This window comes from Macrosteles quadrilineatus, unplaced genomic scaffold (genome assembly GCF_028750875.1).
Source record: "Macrosteles quadrilineatus isolate MER2022 unplaced genomic scaffold, UCM_ALF_1.0 Scaffold_6__1_contigs__length_79288215, whole genome shotgun sequence".
NCBI classification, from domain to species: Eukaryota; Metazoa; Arthropoda; class Insecta; order Hemiptera; family Cicadellidae; genus Macrosteles; species Macrosteles quadrilineatus.
In genome coordinates, this window is record NW_026542599.1 from 53,979,827 (window position 1) to 54,000,502 (window position 20,676).

Sequence of the window (20,676 nt, forward strand, 5' to 3'; positions counted from 1 at the left end):
GTTATGATCCACTGTCGAGTAAAAAAAAATTATTATTTCTTATTTCATTCAGCACCACAAAAAGTAAGCTTTTCAGGAGAGGAGAACTTTTTGTACATTGAAGAACTTAATTCATCAACTCGTCCATGCTATCCAAAACTCCTTCCATGTTTCAGTTCCAAGCACACAACTGGAAATAATTTTTTGCAACCGCGGCAAAATCCTAGATATATCTCTCGCTGAGAAAGAAACCTCAATATCGTCTTCCGCAATCACAGCAAAATATTGAACATCTCCTGCGGCCGCAGGATATTTAGTTGAATCAGCATGGAGGGCCCTCTCTGGTGTGACCCGCCAGGGCTAGGAATATTAACATTAATGTTTTATCCTCCTAGACTGGTGGCCACATTGATTCTAAATACGGCCATATTATAGCGCCTTCACACAGTCTACGAGGACAGTTGATGCAACCTGCATGACTGATGACAATTAATTCTTTAACTTAAGTTGGTGGAGAATTTAATTGATTGGTCAAGTAATAGTGTCAGTATAGCTGTTTCATAAAAACATATGGTAATTCTCATATAAATGTTGTTATGATAGGAGGCCCGTGTGGCTGAGCCTGTCACATAATCGCAGGCCCGTGTCCCGGTAAAATTTCGCAAAAAATCCCAGTCAAGGCCCACAGGCCCCCCTCCCTGTGGGAGTTCCGCTATTGTCACCACTGGAACCAGAACCTAGGAGAATGTAGTTGATTTAAGCTGTCAGTAGATCTAATTGATTTGTAGCATAATTGATCTACACTCTCTATCACGCATTCTCTTGATCTCTCTGACTTTGTCTTTCTTTCCCCCCCCCCTCCGAACCAAAACCGGCACTGCTACTGCTTACCCATCATGTTCATTTTAGGCCTACTATCACAACTCAACAACTGATCCTGGCACTGAGTCACTCTGCTATTGACAGTATTGACATAGATATAGACAATGCTTATACAATGTTTAACAAAGCCTATAATCCATGATCACTATACCTTTAGAGTAAGTAGTACGGAGAGGAACTTTCTTCGGTCGCCGATGAGCTGAGCGTTGCTAATACAGGGAAGTTCCTTTTTGATAGTCTGTTCTATCAGCACTGGAGGGATGTTCTCACCTCCAGCTGTGATCAGCAACTCCTGAGGAACAATTTGATAAGTCAACAACGATATACAATGTTATTTATTAACATTTTTTATTGAGAACGTTACAAGCATCATAAGACATTTACAGAGTAGTTTTTCAGTTAAATTTTACAATTATTGCACCTGAATCATGTTTGGGTAAGCTCTATTTCCGAGTAGAAGCGTCTTTCCAGCAGCTTATTTGTAAGTTTTGTTCTGTAATGGACAGACTATCCCAATATAATACTAAAACAAAGTTTCTCTAAAGCTAGTAATATTTGCTAAGAAGAAAGCCTCCACTTAAATAACCCGTGAAGCCTAACCTTTATCCTTCCAGTGATTCGTAGAAAGCCCTTGTCATCAACGGTGCCAACATCCCCGGAGTGAAGCCAACCTTCAGTGTCAATCGCAGCTTTGGTCTTCTCAGGTTCGTTGAGGTAACCCATCAACACGTGTCTCCCTCGCATGCAAATCTGGAATTACAAATTCACACTGATTAAAACTGACTAAAGGTATCACCTGTATACAAATTTTCATTTTAGTTAGCTATTTGAATATGAAGCAATGAGGCAACTGTTATTTGTAACACTACAAAACTGAGGGCGGTAACTCCAAAATGTTCATTTAAAATTTACGACTGAAGGTCTACTATAATAATTCTACTATAATAAAACATAGTTCAATTTCTGGTTTGGTTTCAGTTGTAAATGTGTACAATGTTTCCACCCTTTTTTAACTTACTTTGCACGTTTGCTTTGTGAAATCTGAAAAAAATTATTACAACTCTATTGAAAATTTCAAATGGCTGCATAAAGAATAACCCTTGAAGGTAAAAAATAGTATAGAGGCTTCCATATTATTGCACGAGAAATCTCTGGTTTGGATGAAATAATTTAGTGTGATGAGCGGGATGCTCATACGCATCAGAACTTTACCACACCATCACTTTTGCTATTTTGTTCATTATTAAACAAATTCTGTTCCATCAAATTTAATATACCTATACAGAGTTACGGAAAGGGAGGTAGATGCGAAAGTTAACTGTCTCTGTTCTCTCGCACTACCAGACTACATTTTCTCACGATTAACACGATCTTGAATCAAACACTTGGTTTTGTAAGACCTTTGTAGTGTTGAGGGATTCATCTCTAGCAAATCATAACTCACCTCGCCTTGACCGTCTGCGTCAGGATTGTGGAGCTTAGTTTCTGCTCCAGGAACAGTTCTGCCAATGGAGTCAATTTGGAAATCGTTGGGCTTTGAGAGGGTGTGGGCTCCAGAACTCTCGGACATTCCAAATGCCTAAAAAGGGTTTTGATTATGAAATAAATTAGGTACAGAGGGTTCAAGTAATAATATAGATGCCTTAGATGCGTAGCTAAAAGGTTATTAGTTACAACTTATTAGTTTAAGGCTTGAGCTAGGCCCATTTTGTCCTAGATCATTGGTATTTCAATGAATTGTCCTAGCAAAAGAAACCTTAGCCAGAAACAACTTTCAGATAATCTCTTTTTATTCTAAACTCATCTTCCGCCATATTCAGCTTAAAATACACACCTAGGTGGCATTGCTGTCTAAAAATATAAATACAGGTTGAACCCTTCAAAATTGTATAGTGTTTATGAAAAAAGTTAAACTTTGAAAACTTTGATATCACATAGAGAAGAAAGTGACAACAAATAGTTCACACCATGCAAAGTGCCAGTACTCATTAGTTCTTTAAAATTTGCTACTTGATTCACTCTTGGCTTGTTCACTGAATACAACATGGCTTTGACATAGATAGAACTAGACATTCCATTTTCATACAAAAGTTGTCGCCAGTTTTATAACAAAAATTTGCTTACTTGAATTGAGCCACATAGAGTGTGCTGATGTAAATTACTGACTTTACGTTGAAAACCCAAACTTGTTTAACCAAGTGGAACAGAAAGGTCAACAATAGAATTATTTTTATTGCAACACAATCAAGAACTGGCCAATTTAACATGTTCTATTTGAATAACGTAATTTGCTTCAGCTGGTCTACATGAGGAATGTAAAACCTGGTATCTCAATGATAAAATCATTGTTGAAACTCACGTCAGCAATGAGGATGTCGATGCTCATGAAATACGTCTTGATGTCAGTAGAAATGGGAGCAGCCGCAGAAAGACAGATTTTAGCTCTGTCTAGACCCAACGCCGCTTTAATCCTGCTGAACACCAGCCAGCGATAGAACTTGTACCTGTATGGTTCTACAGTGTTCCTGTAACAAACAGTGACAACAGTCAACAACAATAACATGACTATTTATATTCTTCAAGTGTTGAATCTTGTAATTACTTTATTTTTCCTGCATCATTGAAATAAACCTAATAACTGCAAAAATTGTTGCACGAATCAGTGTAAACTGGTTTATGTTGTAAACAAATTAATTGAATTTGAAATTTATATCAAAATCAGTAAAACATTGCAGCATCAGTACGTATTTATAGAATGTGTTTTTTTTTTCAATATTCAAGATTTTTATTTGCCATTAAGTACTTATCAAAATATAAATTTTCAAAATTGTTTTTTTTTTAAGTTCAACATACAAATTACTTTCATTTTAAAGAAACAGTGTGGATGCACCAGCAAATAACAACTTAACTTGAACTACAAGAAATGCTAAACTTGGACGCGAATACCAACTTTATTTTGAATACGTAAGATTAGTGTATGTAATTGATGAACTATTATCTGTACTATAGAGCATTCTTTATATAAACCAGTTTAAAACTACCTAACTCCACTAGTTTTGTAGAAGAGTAAACAACCTTTTCCTCGACCTAGTACAACTTTCTTTCTTTCTTTAGTGACACAAATGCCTACACAGGGCCGTCAGAAGGAGAGGGCAACCGGGGCAAGCTGCACCGCGGCTTTTTGTATTAACATAGTATTAAAAATATGCGAATGCGACTATTACTGGGGGGAGAGGGGGCACCACGACCACGTTTGCTCCGGGCGCCGCCAACCCAAGGGACGGCCCTGTGCCTACGACTACAAACAGTTACCATTACTAATTGAGATGAGGACACATCCTTCATGCTCCCCAAGATACCTTAACCCAAATTAATGAAGGTTGTGTGTAAAATGCAGTGAGAGGTCTTGTGTTGATTTGTTACTGAATAACGTCTGTATATTTTGCTAGGACCATTAATCCCCAAAATAAACCCCCTGTTAAAAGCCCAATAATCAACCACAATTTTTTTTTTTTAGTTACAGTTCTACTCATTCCAGTAGTACCCGTTCATCATGCTCAAGTTGTGTTGCAGACAACACGCCTTGCCCCATGTGGCTATCATCTTCTTCAGTCCTGTCGTCTGCGCTCCAATAGCCATCATCTTCTCATGGATCTTCTCCCAAACTCGAGGGACAGCTAGGAACACTGTAGGTCTTACTTCTCCCAGAGTCATTACCAGGCTACCCTGTGAAAAGAAGATTGGTCTGTAATTTATTTATAGTATTTGAATGAGAAAAAGAATTAATAAGAATCCTTTTGAATTTGAATCATTTAAGGTCTGTATGACCCTCTCATCTCATTTGTTTATTCTTTATAATTTCCTCCCCTCATAGAGATAGATCTTGTGCTTCCTACAACTAGTAAAACCAGATGTGACGGTTGTATTTGTCTGGAAATATATCTAAAAAATTGTTGGGAACAATTCCTCAAAGAGAGCTTCTCAAACACAATTCAACTCTGCATTCTCCTCACATCCATCCCATCCCTAGGTCTAGCAATTTAACAAGGTGCAGGGTTTTAATAAAATAACAGTGGAGTCAAGATGGCTTATAAAAATCAGCTAGTAACACTAAAATCTAAAAGCTCAAATAGTTGTTCTAAGTTTACAAAATTTGTTGATATTTTTTTTACAGTTTCCTAAAACATTTACTTAATACAGTAAAGGCTTTAAGTTTTCTACTCAATTTCATTTTACATGTTCAATGTCAAGAAAAATAATCAAGTAATAATAAAAAAAAGTAAAATAATCAATTTACCTTCAAAGCATCCTTATCAGCAAAGGCGGTTTTTGCACCAACTGTCATTGTGATGTAGATATCGGCTAGCTGAAAAATTACAAAATAAAAATAGATAAGAAAACCTGTAAAAACATTTTTTTGTCATTAACACCTTCCCTATATACCAGTTTTCACCAATTTTGTAGGTGAGACTTTGAAGTGACTATGGCAATTTTTCATGCAGTACTGCGGTCGTATTAATTTAAAAAGTTAGCAAAATGGATACAGAATACATCAACACATTCTGGTGATTCTTTTTACAGTATTTGGTTATTGCCTACACCAGTGGCATTAGGTCCTGCGTTCAAAGCACTAGACTTTTTTCTCATGTCCCACCTTCACATCCTAGGAGGAAGGCCAGGAATTGTTTACACATAACTTTAGCGGAGGCAGAGTATTTTCGCATTATCCCCTGGATAAAATTTATTGGTAATTGGCAAGATTTTAACTATGAACTTCAGGGTAGAGGTCCTGCATTCTAGACCAACCACAATTCTAGTAAACCTACAGAAGTATAATCTAAGGTTCTACTAACCTGAGCTGCAATATGGCTGAGAGGAAGGAAAGAGACGATGCTCTCAGTTCCATCTTCTACTTCAAGGTAGCGAGAGGCTGCGTAGGCATCCCAAGTGAGACAGTCATGACTAAGCATCACAGCCTTGGACTTGCCTTCCGTGCCAGACTAGAAACAGAAAAGAGAAAATAAGCATAGAAGAAGACTTTAAAGGTCTAGCGAAGATCACGAAAGTTGGAGGATATAGAGGATTTGGAAGGTAAAATGGTAGGAGGTTATGTCAAAGTGCAGCATGTGGTTCTAGTAGTGAATAGTAGTGAGTAGACAACTCAAACCTTATAGAGTGTATGGATGAGAAATGTAAGATAAATTTTTCTTTTCAGGAGACTATTTAGGAGAATGGATTCAAGCCATATTGACAGAAGTGTAATGTCAAAGTGGTATTGTTTATGTAAGAAAATTGTTTGAGAAAAATGTAGAACTCTAGTGTAAGAAGTAACTAAGAAATTGAAGTTTTTCTCTGTATTTTCTGAAGGTAGGGTTTGTCATTCAAAATGGACTGTCGAGTACGAAAAACGTCTTTGGGAGTTGAGTCTCGATTCTACAGTCTACTAAGTACTTAACTAAGTCGTATTGTAGTTAATCCTAAGTTAAATGGCTACAATGCATTATGAAACATCAGCCAGTATTTGCCATTGCAGTATGTCAGTATGTTCAGAATGACGTCACATCTCCCGGAGACAGAGATTTGACAATTAATTTACAGACTCATATATTTAGTAACATCCTAACTGTGAGATATTTTCCTTGGTATAGCCATGTTTGTGTACTAATATTGTCTAAGTTATAGGTTTATTCTGACATAAAGATAGACTCAGGATCCAGATCCTTACGTATTCCCTTAGAATTTTTCTCTCATAATTTGTGTTGAAAATACTTACAGTAAAGACTAGAGTGCAGCATTCATTGATGGCAATTTTTTTAAGAGCTGCCTCTAGTTCTGACTCGCCTTGCTTGCTTCCTAGGTCCATCAGTTCTGTCCACTGAAATATAATAAACACTTTGTTTAAAATATACAGGGTATACTTAACATCAATAACAATTCCTGTAGGAAATAAATGTAAACTTGGAATTTATTTTTTGATAACTAAGAGGATAAAATTCTACGGTTCTTCATCTGTCTAGATAGTAGGAAACCACCAGTTCTTGGCATTATTACATAGCTGTAAAAACCATTGGTGTTAAGCAGGAGTTGATCCCTTGCCTCTTGCCTCCAGGCAGAATCCTGTGTTTTAAGTATATGCTACATAAATAGTATGAGATTGGATATCCAATGTGCTTGGGTCCCAATATGATTGGTACTAAGTCGGCATAATGAGTTAAAATCTCATATTGACGGATAATTCTTGATCTATCCTTTCATAAATGGTGTATGTGAACTGTCAGATTGTCCATATAGATAATACTGATTAGGCAGCAGCAATGAGTGTAATATTTAGGTGATTAGCAATAATTGTGACTTTTAAAATTCAAGAGCAAAAAAACTAAATAAAAATGGTACAGTATATCCTTAAACAGCTAGATAAAACAGACAAATTTGAGAGTTTTGGAGGTTAAACAGTTGTATTTAACTATGTGTTTTTGTTACAAAATACACAAATGGATGTAATATACCTTAACACATATCAGTCACTCCAATCCACCTGCTTGAGCTGTACATTTTCCAATAGTTTTTCTAAAGACCCATCCCTCAGACTTGCCTGTTGCACTTTTAAGAATACGTTGTTATTTTGGTTTTTTTTACATATGTAAAAAGTTCTCAAAGTCCTGATTCTATATTTTCGTATTAGGTACGGTATGATTTAGTTTTGCTTTGGCCACCCCCACAAGTAATTGACAAGTTGGTGAATTCCTTCTTCTAGAAAAGGATTCAGCAATGACATTAAATTCTGTCTTCAGGTAGGGTAAACTCTAGCTGTCTGGCTTTGTTTTACCCTTATAATTGACAGGTCCAAAAATTCCTATTTCCAGAAAATAAATCAACAATGATATAATTATCTTTTTTTTATTTTCACCAACTCACACTCATGACTCCAGCAGTAGTGGGGGTCCCTGAGTACTGAATGATGGTTTTGAGATGAGGAAGAGAGTCCTTGATCTTCAGGATCTTCTGTAGCTGCTTATCATCTTCTACCACACAGATGTTAGCACTGCTCTGTTCCAGGCAATGATGACATGCTTCCGGGTTGTTGGTGGTGTACATCCCTACGGCAAATCCTCTGGAACAATCAACAATACATAACCTATGGACTATGGAGATCTACAATACAAGAAAAACTTTAGTGTAAGGAACCCGTCTTTACTTGATAGTTGTTTTTTGTGGATTCAGAAAAGACTCTAAACTACCCGATAAAAGCATCATCACAATGCTATAGAGCCCAAGAAAAGTTCTAGATGGAAACACCTCTTTTAACTTAATAGGTATTAACATTTTAGACATGCATCAAACCTTCAGATGAAGGCGCTATATAACTCCGTTTTTACGACATATAAACTCAAGCTATAAGAACAGCTGCTTTAATAAATATACAAGTCAAGAGGGTTATGAGGAAATAGTAGTTAGTTATGGTATAAAGATGTACAGGTAATGTGTACCTTTTGACATTTCAATGTGGAACCTTGTTACGTTAGGAAAAACATTAGAGAGCTTTTCATTGTAAGACTTTGAAAGCCTCCTTGAAACAATTCAAGGCCAGGAGGTTCGTTCATTGGCTCTATGTGCTGATAGTATACTTCAAAGGCAACACTAAATAAACGTGTTGCCTTGATACTTCCCATACCATTTTATTTTATTAGGCCCAAAAGCTACATAATGAAATACAATATCTATTGATTTTTCCTCTTGACACTACTTGGATTTTTATGTCCCGGTAGGGCTATAAATGTATTAAAAGGATCAAGGATACAAAAATTACAATATAGTAACATAGGTACCGGTATGTAAGATTTGAGCCAAGGATCTTTAGACCTTAAGTCTAGCTCAATTGGAAACACACAGGCAAAAAATATCTTATGACAATCAGCAGACACCAGCAATATGTAAGAATTTGTTACATGGAAAACCCTGCAAAATGTGCCAGAGTCCAGAGTTAAATCGTAACGTATCTTGAAAGCATGACTTTTATCCACTTATAATAATTCAACAATCAGCAATACAACAATTGCAATTGCAACAATAAACAATTGTCCCGTAACAATAAACAAACACCTTTGTGGATTGAACTATCTTTGACAAGACTACAAACGAGTAACTTATAAGTCAACCATTCACAAAGTCCACATTGACTAAAACTTTTAAAAACTAGTGAATAATGTACTCAACCTACCCAGCGTAGATTGCTCCCAGGTCAGCATAAAACCATTCAGGGGAGTTGAACCCAATAATGCAGACTCCATGATATTTCTGCAGACCCAAGGCAAGGAAGGCTTTTGCAACTGTTTTGACATTTTGTTCATACTCCCTGCAACATTTAATACATTGTGATTGTGACTAGAATGTTTAATGGCAATAAGTAGTGTTGGAGATGTATATAAATGTTCTCATAAACAAAACTTCTACAATTGTTTGAGTGCCATCCTTAATTGTAATTTACTTTCTATAATAACACTTTCCAAACTAATAATAATTTTGCAACCTAAAAATGTCCGAACATTTTATAATTGTTTTAAGATTTATGGTGGATTACAGATTCTAATTGCAAGATTAGTACGGTAAACAAATAAAACTGAAATTTTTCTAGCTTTAGTAGGAAGAAACATACAATTTTTCAACTTCAAGGTTTTAAAACTTATTTTGTTCTTATAGTTGATAAAAATAGAAAACCAAATCTCCCTTCTCAGACCTTCTCAGTTTCTAGGATGTAGAGGATTTGACGGTGAGACTGTTAAGAGAGTATTAGGAAACACTAACTGCTGGTAAATATAATTATTTAAAGTTTCTGTGAAATAATCTCAAAGTAACATAATAGGTGCAGAAGCTGACAAAAGCAATACATAAGTTACTTGGTGCTTTGAAGAGAGTAGGGAAATATTAGGATTACATAATCTGGTAACTACAAATGTTGCAAGCTATGAGAAATGTTCCAAAAGAAGTATATAAGAGCACATTTTTAGGATCTCATAATTTAGTGACTTCTCATTATCATTACCTGTATGTGACATTCTTCCATACGCCATCCTCTTTGTACGACAAAGCCGTATGGTCCGGCCACTTGGCTACGGCTCTGCTCATCAGCCCCGGCACGGAGATCGGCGGTTGGTTGGCTACCTCGTTGTTCTGGTCTATCCGGAGTTTCACTCTCCCGCTGGGCTCGGATGTCCATTGGTTGTCGGTCGGGATTACCTGCTCTGGTCCTGCACAGTCCTAAGTAAATGTCGATTGTTGTCACACATAGAGGTATGAAACAAATATGGATTGATTTTGTGGATTTAATGTTAATGAGATGTTGATGGAATGAAGAGATTGTAAGTTGAAATTAGTATTTTCATCTGGATTACGAGGCACTAGCAAACATTCTACATCCTCTAAAAAGTATGAAGGCTGTAGGAATAGCAAACCAGATTGTGAATGTGCATTTCAATACTAGATACATATTTTATTTCATTTTTTTAAGATAGCAGACTGTTCAAGTAGTAATCTGGATTATTCATCCAACAATATTCACAAATTTTTATTGGGAAGGTAAGTTGCATCAGCTATTGAACAGCTGTTTTCTTGAATGTGAATCATCTAATTGTTATGTCATTGTCATTAGATGATTCACACTGTTATGAATCGGTATTGAAATAGGGTATACCTACCAGTCAAAAATCTCTGCTGAATATAGGCCTAACTGTTCTAGCCTATATCACTATAACAAACCCTGAGTTATAAACCCAAAGAAATAACACAGTTTCTAATATTTGTTGACATACCGTACGTTTTAAGTGTAATAGGGTGTTTACTTATTTTTGTCATTTTTGTTTAATTCAACACATTCTTATTCATGTCGTAGAGTTAATTCCCTACTATAAGCTACTCCAGGCACAACATGAAAATGTGGGCGATTTAAGGGTCTTCTTGAGTTCCCCCACCACTTAATTAGCTTAATGTATAGGTACATGGTGTCCCGGAACTCTCGACCAATATTTTAGGGCATTGTTCCTGAGTAAGAAAAACATTTAAATATCATATTTAAATTGTCCGGAAGTCCTTAGATACTCACAGAGACACAATTTTTTTTGTTATTAATTTTTTTATAAAAAGTGGTTTAAGATATGAAATTGAAACTTTGCGCAGACATTTATAAAAACTAGACAAAGCTACAAAAAATTATGACAATTTTTTAAATTCATAAAACAAAATGGCGGACATTCAAAATTTTTGTAAAATTAACGGTTTTTGGAGTTATTTTAAGAAACAAAACAAAAATTAAATATACTAGAGGATGACAAGGCACAGTAAGCAATATATTATTAGCCTATTATAAATCAATTTAGAAAAATAACTGCTAAAAGTAGTTTTAGATTTAACTTACCATCTTCATAGATTTTTACTTCATTTTCAGCAAACCTGAAAAATATGATACGTATATAGTTTGTACAAGGATGGATACTTGTTAATTATAAAATATATGGAATGAAAAATCCCGACTCTCAAATTTCGTATTTTTTATTCGAAAACATTTTAGTTAAAATAAAAAAAAAATATTTCTCCATACCGTATAGGGGGAGAAAGTAAAAATTGAAATCTGAAATAAAAAATAAATATTTGCAAAAGAGGTTTTATAATGTTATGTATTTTGACACAAAGTTTGGTGACAAAATGCTGAATTCCTGTTGTGGAGTCATGAATGTTGTGTGGTGTAATACTGTATCTCTTATCTTTTCTCTGTAATCATCTAAGCAATCTATGCACTTTGTAATGATTAAGTTACTACATAATTGGTCAACTGTTCATTATAACTCACTTGTTTTATGTTGCAAATTTTCAGTTAAAAAATTTAAACAGCATACAACCATAGATAAAAGGATCTATGATACAACTAACAATAAATATTTCACAGAAGGAAAGTTTATATGTAACACTAAGTTGATTGTATTAAGTTTCATTAAACCCTAAACAAGTTGTGAAATCTACTATTTACATTATATCTGCTTTGAACACAGAAATAATAGTCCTCTGAAGCTAATTTTGGAAAATTGTTAAGTACGGTATCAGCAGGTTAAAAAAATATAAAATATTTTTAATGGAACCTCTAGAAAATGAATAAATTAAATGTACTGTACCGGTAGTTAGATTGACAACATATTTTATTTATTGGCAGCATTTTGAGAAATGCAAAACGTAATGTAAACATTATAAATTTTTCTTCTTTCTGGCAAGCAGAACAATTAATTTTTGTTTAATGCCCAGGTTGGAACTCTAAACTCAGGGGATTGTCAAACTTATATGGAAAAATTTCCTTAAAGTTTTAAGACATTTGGATAAGAATTAGAATAGAGTAATTCACAGAGGGCAAACATTAAATTTCGTTATGGAAGGGATTTAATTATCAAAATTGTTTTGTAGTCTTTTTTGTGAATATTAGAGATATAAAAGCTAACGTAAATAATTTATACTGTTTACTTACTTTGGAGGTGTTTTGGTCTGTGGTACTGTCGCTTGAACAGGGCTTTCTTCAAAGGTTTTAACTTTTTTCAAATTTCCCTGTAGAGACAGTAAAATTTAAAATAGGATTAATATACAGTATAATAGTAGTTTTCCTGATGGAAAAGACATGATTAAACCCCAACCATTTCTTTAATTTATGAAGTTAGTTAAGGAGACGAAATGTGTATTTCTGAGATATGAACATTTTTATTGAACTTTTGATTTATTCACATTCTAACACACAATACAAGTTTTCAATCAACTTTTGAAGGTACACATTGTTTGAATAACAATGCACAATAGCATGGTTATCTAAACAGTAAATGTCTTACAAATAGTCTTAACTTTTTTTATTGTGCAATTAAGTTTTTTAAGCTAGATATTGACAAACACAATGCATTTATACGTTGTTAAACCAAGCACTTTTTCACTCATGCAATTTATAATTCAAGTTTGGATTTAACATTAAAAGACATGCATTTATAAAAGTTACAAAACCAAGGAAAAACTACTATAAATTGGTTAAGAGGGTTCTACCCGGTCAATTAAAGATGGTGGCTAAACATGCTAATGTTTCTAAACATGCCTCTACGGTACAAGCTCTCAACACTCTAAAACTAATTTGTTTCCAATTATTGTGTGTTTGTTGCGTTCTAACATATCAGGGCTTTCAGGGGCTTGCAGTGAGTGGAGCAAAAATCATTTTTAACTATTATTTAGAAGTCAAAATCGCATGTTAAAAAGACTAATTTACGGACTTTCAAAATTATTTTGTAAATACTTAAAGAAACAATTACGAAGCTTCAGTCCAGACAGTGCATGGTTTGGATCTGTGAATATTTTACAGTTTATTTCAACTAGATGAACACTTTAATAGTGTCAGGAGGTTATTTTTTAGGACCACGTTTATGGGGTAACCAGCTGGTGGGCGGAACCATCTTAAAGCGAAATGCTATAAAAGACTGAGTTCTTACTGACTAAACAAACAGTAAAATAAATAAGATACACAAATATTTTAAAGACATATTTTAAATACCCCAGAAAACTTAGTTATATTAAAATACAAGGCAATAATATAATACAGTTTTTTTATGTTACCCAAATGCAATGTTAAACAAAAACAACATAACTAGTTCACATTTTCGGATTTTGGTATCCCTGTACGGTATTCTATTTATCATTGTCAATCAGCTGATATAGTATACACAGGTTGAATAGTTAGTGTCTCACGGCAATTATTGTAATTATTTGTTTGCGTAAAAACTCCCTATAGAGATGTTTTCAGGCTACCAATTTTGACCAGTGTCTCTAATCATAAATAGGCATAATTACAACGAACCTTTGGTTGAATTTCTTTGGTAGTTGTTTCTTCTTCACTGTTGTGTCCGTTTAGTTTGATGCCTTCAAACCCGTTAGTGAGAGCAGCCTCCTGTACTGCTGCCATGGTCCTGTAAGAATAAGGCATTCATAATTAATTATAAAATAGTAATTGCACTAGTAGATGTCTTAAATAATGAATAGGTTCCCGTATACATCCCGTGTATGGAATAGTTGTACCATTTGTCATTTCATCTTCCCGTATACATCCCGTGTATGGAATAGTTGTACCATTTGTCATTTCATCTTCCCGTATACATCCCGTGTATGGAATAGTTGTGCCATTTGTCATTTCATCTTCCCGTATACATCCCGTGTATGGAATAGTTGTGCCATTTGTCATTTCATCTTCCCGTATACATCCCGTGTATGGAATAGTTGTACAATTTTTAGTGTAGTTGTATCATCGATTTTCGATACTGTAACTACTGTAATGAAATTTGAATACTGCAACTAAACTTCTCTTCATATTGTAAAATGTAAGAATCAGGTTGTGTTTGAAATGTAAAATGTTGTTTTAAATGTCAGGTTGCCTTTGAGCGAGTTAATTTATACTAATGTACATTTTCTCTAATTTAAGAGTACATTTTACATGTATCCTTTATTCAGTTGACAGATCAGAGGCCATGATGTAGTTTACATGAGCGTTTTGTTTGGTTGTTATAGTAATCCAAGTACATTTAACTATCTTAAAATTATATAGAGGACGACAACAGATGACAGGAAGCAGTCCTTTAAGAATTAAATACAGTATTTTCAAGAGGTATGTTTAAATTAGAAGTAAAAAAATAATATGTCAAGCGAGATATAAATTGTTTTGCAAATACTGTATTTACATAATTATGATACAGTTATTTGTATTTATAGTTTTTTCGTCTTGTTTGTACACTCTGTAATCTTAGTGTCTAGTTTTGCACACATACTATGACGGATGTCCACGAAAGCTATGTTATAATAGAAAATAGTGTCTGTGGTGAGTAAAATTTCAAATACTCGCGAGAGAGGGACGATGCCTGTAGGAAAGGGAACTTGGGAATTGGGTAACTAGCGGTACCCTGAACTTGGGACGAGTCAGGTTACTTTTGCCTTCGAGTTCATAATCCACGCCGCGCCGGCTGAAAACTCATTGAGACGTTCGATAAATTAATACGGGATTATCGTGATTTTAGCGTAAATTACGTGAGAACAAGACAGCTGTCGGGGCATTGCACGTACTTGATTCTAACCTTTATATTTACATAGATTAAACCATAGAATTTCAGCAGTGCAAGACCATTTAGATTCCTTTTTGATTGGAATACGCTTTTACTTTCTCCTCCTATACATAGTATATGGAGAAAGTATTGTTTTCGTCAAAATTTTCGAGTTTGAGTTTTGAGTTGATATATCCATTTTGGGTCCCCCTGAATCCAAAAAAGCGGTTTACGAAGTGATGTATGTGTGCGTGCGTGTGTCTGGATGTGTACAGAGCTACAGACACCACCTGTAGTCCGATTTTGATTACATTTGGTATGTAGGTACCAATCCATGGTATCTCCAGGCATTTTTTCCATTTTTTTGAAATTTTGATTGTTAATGTTAATTTCCCCATAAAAACCCATAAAATAACGGAAAAACAGATTTTCTAAAAAATGGCCTAAACGATTTTGATAAAAATTTAGTATGTTGTAGCCCTTTAAGTTCTGAACAAAATGGTATGACTCCCAGTTCTGTAAAAATTACGGTTCAAAAGTTATTGTAAATTATGTTATTTTCCCATAAAATAACGAAAAATAGGAATTTAGGGAAAAATCCGGTTTTGATTTAACTTAGTAAGTTATAGTCCTTAAAGATTTGAAAGTTTTTCATTTTTAGATATTTTGATTTTTAATAGGGATTTTCCCATAAAACCCCTTAAATTATCGGAAAACCCGGATTTTCTCGAAAGTGACCCGAACGATTTTCTTAAAAATTTAGTATGTCCTTTAAATTCTGAACAAAATTGTACAAATCCCATTTCCGTAAAAATTACGGTTGAAAAGTTATTATAACTTTTAATAAAAAAAAATAGTAGAACACCCCATTCCTGTAACAATTATGGCTCAAAAGTTATTGCAGCTTTTGTGATTTTTAACTATAAAATATCATATTTACTCTCACCGCTTACCCATAATAAAGGTTGTTGACAAGCATATGGGAGAAATTATGTGTCAGATTGCTGATACCGTTTATTTACGATATTGTAGCCTTCAGAGCAAACCACTTTTTCCTCAAACATTGCACTGCTGGGTTTGTAATGCAATTAATACGTAACAGGAAAAAGAAAATGATTTAAACATGTTTCCTATCACTACCGGGTGTACGTACCGACTCGAACTAGAGGCTACATGTTTAAATCGCGATTAATTCTTGTTCCTATTACGTGCTAATTGTATGATGCGGATATTTAAATGTGTGAACAGCTTTTAGCAAAACTCAAGATTATGTTGAACGAATTTTTAAGTTGTACTTTTTTTTTATCAGTAAATTACGCTATTAGAAAATGTTTTTCGATGTAAATACTTCATATTTTTCTACCTAATTTGCATTTTCTTCCTCTATTCTTCTACCTGTAGGCTACTAGCCAGTATATCAATTATATTACAACACAGTGTGAATAATATATTGATTATTTGGCCTCTTGAGTTATGCTGGTATGTTAAACAAAAACAAGCAAATAGGAGCGTAAAAATGTGCAATCCAATAGGATGAAATACGACTAAATGGCATAATTATATTAGTTTCCTTCACTTACATTCATGTTTTATAAAAAAAACATTGTTTTGTTAGGTACTTTTTTATTTATTTTTTCCCGTATGTTGTATGAAGAATTATTCCAATTTATCAGTGAAAAGAAATAAGGTGTGATGGGGAAATCCATACAAAAAAACGACGTATAAGGTAAATTGAACGTACTTCAATTTAAAAAACAGCTATTTACCGCTCGAGAACCTAGATAGATAGCCGCACGAAGCTGAGGGTGGCCAACATTCCGAGAGCGGCAATGACTGTTTGTGCTCGTGCTACTTACACTATTTTTCATACCACCATAATTAACATCTCTTGCATTGTAAATCAATATTTTTTAAGTCCACTTTCACATTCTAGGACGCTAGGTGCCAGGAAACGTTTTAAACATTACTTCAGGCTAGTCCTAGAAGGTCGCAGCATTATCAAATAGGTGAAATTCATTGGTTATCGGCAGGGTTTGAACCCGTAACTTCGGGCTCCGAAGTATTCAATAGACCAGCTCGCTCCCCATAAGATTAAATAAACATATTGGTTACATGTTACCGTCTTCAATCCTATATGGTTTTAACACATTACTATAGTTTCAAAGTATTTTGTCTCATAGCGAAATCTTCCGTCTTCTTATTTCGGAACCTCTAATCCCAAAGCAAATTCCACAGATATTTATTTCGTTACAAAAGATAAATCTACAGGTAACTAATACATTTATGCAGCATCTTAAACTTCTGTCCTACATAATCACTTCATTCCATCTACTAGAACTACTTAACAGTATTTTCATCAGCGATATTTTGCAGCCTACAAGTAAACAGACGGACAGGGCGCGATTGTTTGTTGTAAGTCACTCAGCTGATCAAACAAATGGCGTAAAAGTGAAAGGCCTTGCGGGTTCGACCACGACTTCCTACCACTTGCTACTCTGTACGTCCCGTCGGCCCCGGCGGACCTGCTGACCTAGAACTAGGCATTGGAGGTGGAGGAGGCAACGTACCTGCAACGCACAGCCGAGGATAACCGGTAGCAATTATACTGTGTAGTCTGTCACATTTAGGTTAGGTTTACAGGAAAATGGTTTAAGAAACCTATACCATCGGATGAGAATAGTGGAAAGATTGGAGTGCAATGATATTGGCTGTATTTTTCTCTTTTAAAGGTGGATTTTGCGAATTTTGTTTTACTGTTCCGTTATGACAAGATATTGCTCATTATTCGATTCATAAATACATATGCTCGTAGCCAGACAAGTAGACAGTAAAGTAACCTACAAATAAACAGAATACAACTCAATACAGTATAGTTCACACATGTAGTTCACTGGTATAAAGATACCTTAGAATTGCTTCAGCTAATTCAAGGATGATGAATCAATAATGGAGAATGATTTACTATGTTAATAGTTTATGTGCGTGTTGGAAATCACTATAATTATTTGCTGGTTAGTCTAACGATGTAAGAAGTGGAAAACCACCTCGTTTCTGTATAGTTTACAAAAAACTAGCCTTGTGGAGAGTTTTTCTGATCGGAAGGCAGTTGCAAAATACTGTAGACTAAGTAGTTAGTTTAAGAATTCTTGCTCAGTTTTATGGTACTATTTTGAAATATATGGATATGAAATGGTTTTGAATACCCAGGATGTAATGAAACATTGTGTTATTTACCCGAATTAATACTAAAAAACGTCTCATGGTGTCTCGACAGAGTTAGTTTTTGAATACGACTTTTTTTCAATTTTACTAAATTTTTGATTCTATAATCTGCTTAATGTGGATTAATAACAATAATAAATAATCGAATGATCTAAAAAATATTGAAATTTGTTTCTATATCCACTTAAATAATCATCAACCTGTAAGCTACCTAGTACGGTAGGCGAAATTTATAATTTATAAAATATGATTAAATATTTTACGCTGCCAGCAGCGTGTTCCCTGACTGAAGTGAGGTTATCCCACTGTTTTATAAAACCATGGTTTTTATCCCTAAACTCCGTATATTATTTATGTCAATTGTAATGTGTATCGTGTTCGTGTTAAATGTCAATATTACTACGAAGCCCATCGGGTGGATCTTATAATAAGCATTTGGTCTACCTAAACTTCCGACTGAAGATGGACCTACGGGTTCGAAATTAATATCGGACAACCATAATAAGGATTGCTAAGGTAAGAGTTTACATTATCTATTTGATTAGCCTATATAAGCAATCCAGAGGCTGAAATGATTGAAAATATGATTTGTCTGTCTGTCCGGTTATCCCGACTAAAATAATTTACCAACGTAGCTAAAATTTAGCATAGCTATTTAGGAGTGTCATACCTGTAGGCCTGCACACATTATACTACAATATTTACATGAAATAAAAAAGAAAATCCTTTTTTATTGAGGCAAACTTAGGACCTCATGGTACTTTCTTACAGTTAACCTCTAAAACACATGAGTAAATAAAAAATAAAGACAAATTATTTTAGATCAACGTCAAACTAAACTTCATATTACACAATAGCACGAGTCTTCACACAATATCTAAATGGGATAACAATAGATGCCTTTGTTCAGCTAAACCAATAAACTACACAAACATATCGAAATATTAAACAACTATTGATTGTTCGAACGCATTTGATTAACGAAGCTAGATCAGACATTTTTCTTATCCACTATCTAAACATAGCGGAAATGCGTACAAAAACTGAATATAAGTGACATGAACGTCAATCATATTCATCATATTGGTGTCGGAAGTTTCACAAGTGTCAAGGGTCCAGGATCACCCTGAAGTTTTATTTCTGCAGTAAAAGTCTAATAATGTTTGAATTTGTTAAACCTTGGATGCTGTAACTTCCCACTATAAGAAGTCTGTAAACATTGAAATAAAATAGTTTCAAATAAAGCACCAAAGCAACAACAAAATTATTTGAGGATTCTTTTTATATCTATCTTTATATTTTATCTTTTACCTGACAAGGACACTAATATTTAAATATGAGTGCGAAATGGAGTGAAATCCTTGCATTTATGCCACTAAGATCAGCAGGGTCTTCAACCAGAACCATTACAAGTCCAAAGATCAAGGATAACTGGGTCCAGTTTTTAACCATCAAAATGTTACTGACTTTCCAGGATCGAACCGGATCCCTGTTTATTATGTAAGCTCAATAACCTATGGTCCAGTAAGCCCAGAGGGTGCTGGTTTTGACTAAACGTTTCTTTATATTGCTCATTTTCTTAGTATGTAAATCATTATCTATTTTAAAATTCCATTATATGACTCTAAGTAAAAAATATTTATATTAGTTTTTTAAGAATTTTGAGCTTTGACAAAACTTTTTAACTGAAAAATTCTTCAGCGTTTATCATAGTTTTAGCACTCATGATAGTTAAAAAAAATGTAAGCTAAAAATTTTCTTGAATAATGTCAAACTATCAAAACAAAAGTTAAAACCAAAGAACTTGCCTACGTTGCCCTGAATTCTAAACTCTTATAACACAGAGAGTTTCAGAGGTAGATTGGCATGTTTATTGAAAAGCTATTAATATATTACTAAAAACACACTTAATTAGCCTCCCAGTGCAACTAACCCAGGTACTCGCTAAACCTAAGGTTATTTAAATAAATGTAATTGAAAATAAATTCAGGCTATTGAAAATTCGCTTAGTTAGCAGGTTTGCTGTGGCGGGGATACTGTCCTTATTATGCATTTTCTCTAAGATTTTCTTAAAATAGCTTTTCAGTTGGTAAGTTGGTAACAAGAAACAAAAATAGTAAACAAGAAAGTAAACCTTCAGATACGAGCACACCTCTAAGTTATCTTTAGGTGATCCATAAGTAAATAAACGGTATCAGCAATCTGACACATACTTTCTCCCATTAGCCTGCCAACAACCTTTATAATGGGTAAGCGATGAGAGTAACTATGGTATTTAAGAGGTAAAATCATAAACGTTGCATTTAATTTTTACAGAAATGGGGTTTACACTATTTTGTTTAGAATTTATGAAGACAATAATAGAAAAATTTTAATCATAACCAAGTGTTTTCAAAAATGAGATTTTCTTTCATTTTATGGTTTTTTGTTGGGAAAATAACATGAGTTACAATAAAGTTTGAACCGAAATGATTACGGGAATGGGAGTTCTACCATTTTG

The 20,676-nt window shown here is 34.3% G+C and overlaps 1 protein-coding gene across 1 annotated transcript in view; it reads right to left on the reverse strand.

Annotated features, from left to right (window-relative positions):
- Positions 1-20,676, reverse strand: part of LOC128997092 (very long-chain-fatty-acid--CoA ligase bubblegum) — a 34,646-nt gene that overhangs the window by 3,306 nt on the left and 10,664 nt on the right. The window contains exons 2-15 of the mRNA XM_054422670.1: positions 13,724-13,832; positions 12,365-12,441; positions 11,270-11,304; positions 9,902-10,106; positions 9,080-9,214; positions 7,777-7,972; positions 6,635-6,736; positions 5,715-5,861; positions 5,159-5,227; positions 4,406-4,587; positions 3,221-3,386; positions 2,306-2,440; positions 1,462-1,611; positions 1,013-1,153 (exon numbers count right to left, since the gene is read on the reverse strand). Coding sequence (XP_054278645.1) covers positions 1,013-1,153; positions 1,462-1,611; positions 2,306-2,440; positions 3,221-3,386; positions 4,406-4,587; positions 5,159-5,227; positions 5,715-5,861; positions 6,635-6,736; positions 7,777-7,972; positions 9,080-9,214; positions 9,902-10,106; positions 11,270-11,304; positions 12,365-12,441; positions 13,724-13,828 — 1,845 coding nt within the window. The 5' untranslated portion in view covers positions 13,829-13,832. The remainder of the gene's footprint in view (positions 1-1,012; positions 1,154-1,461; positions 1,612-2,305; positions 2,441-3,220; positions 3,387-4,405; positions 4,588-5,158; positions 5,228-5,714; positions 5,862-6,634; positions 6,737-7,776; positions 7,973-9,079; positions 9,215-9,901; positions 10,107-11,269; positions 11,305-12,364; positions 12,442-13,723; positions 13,833-20,676) is intronic.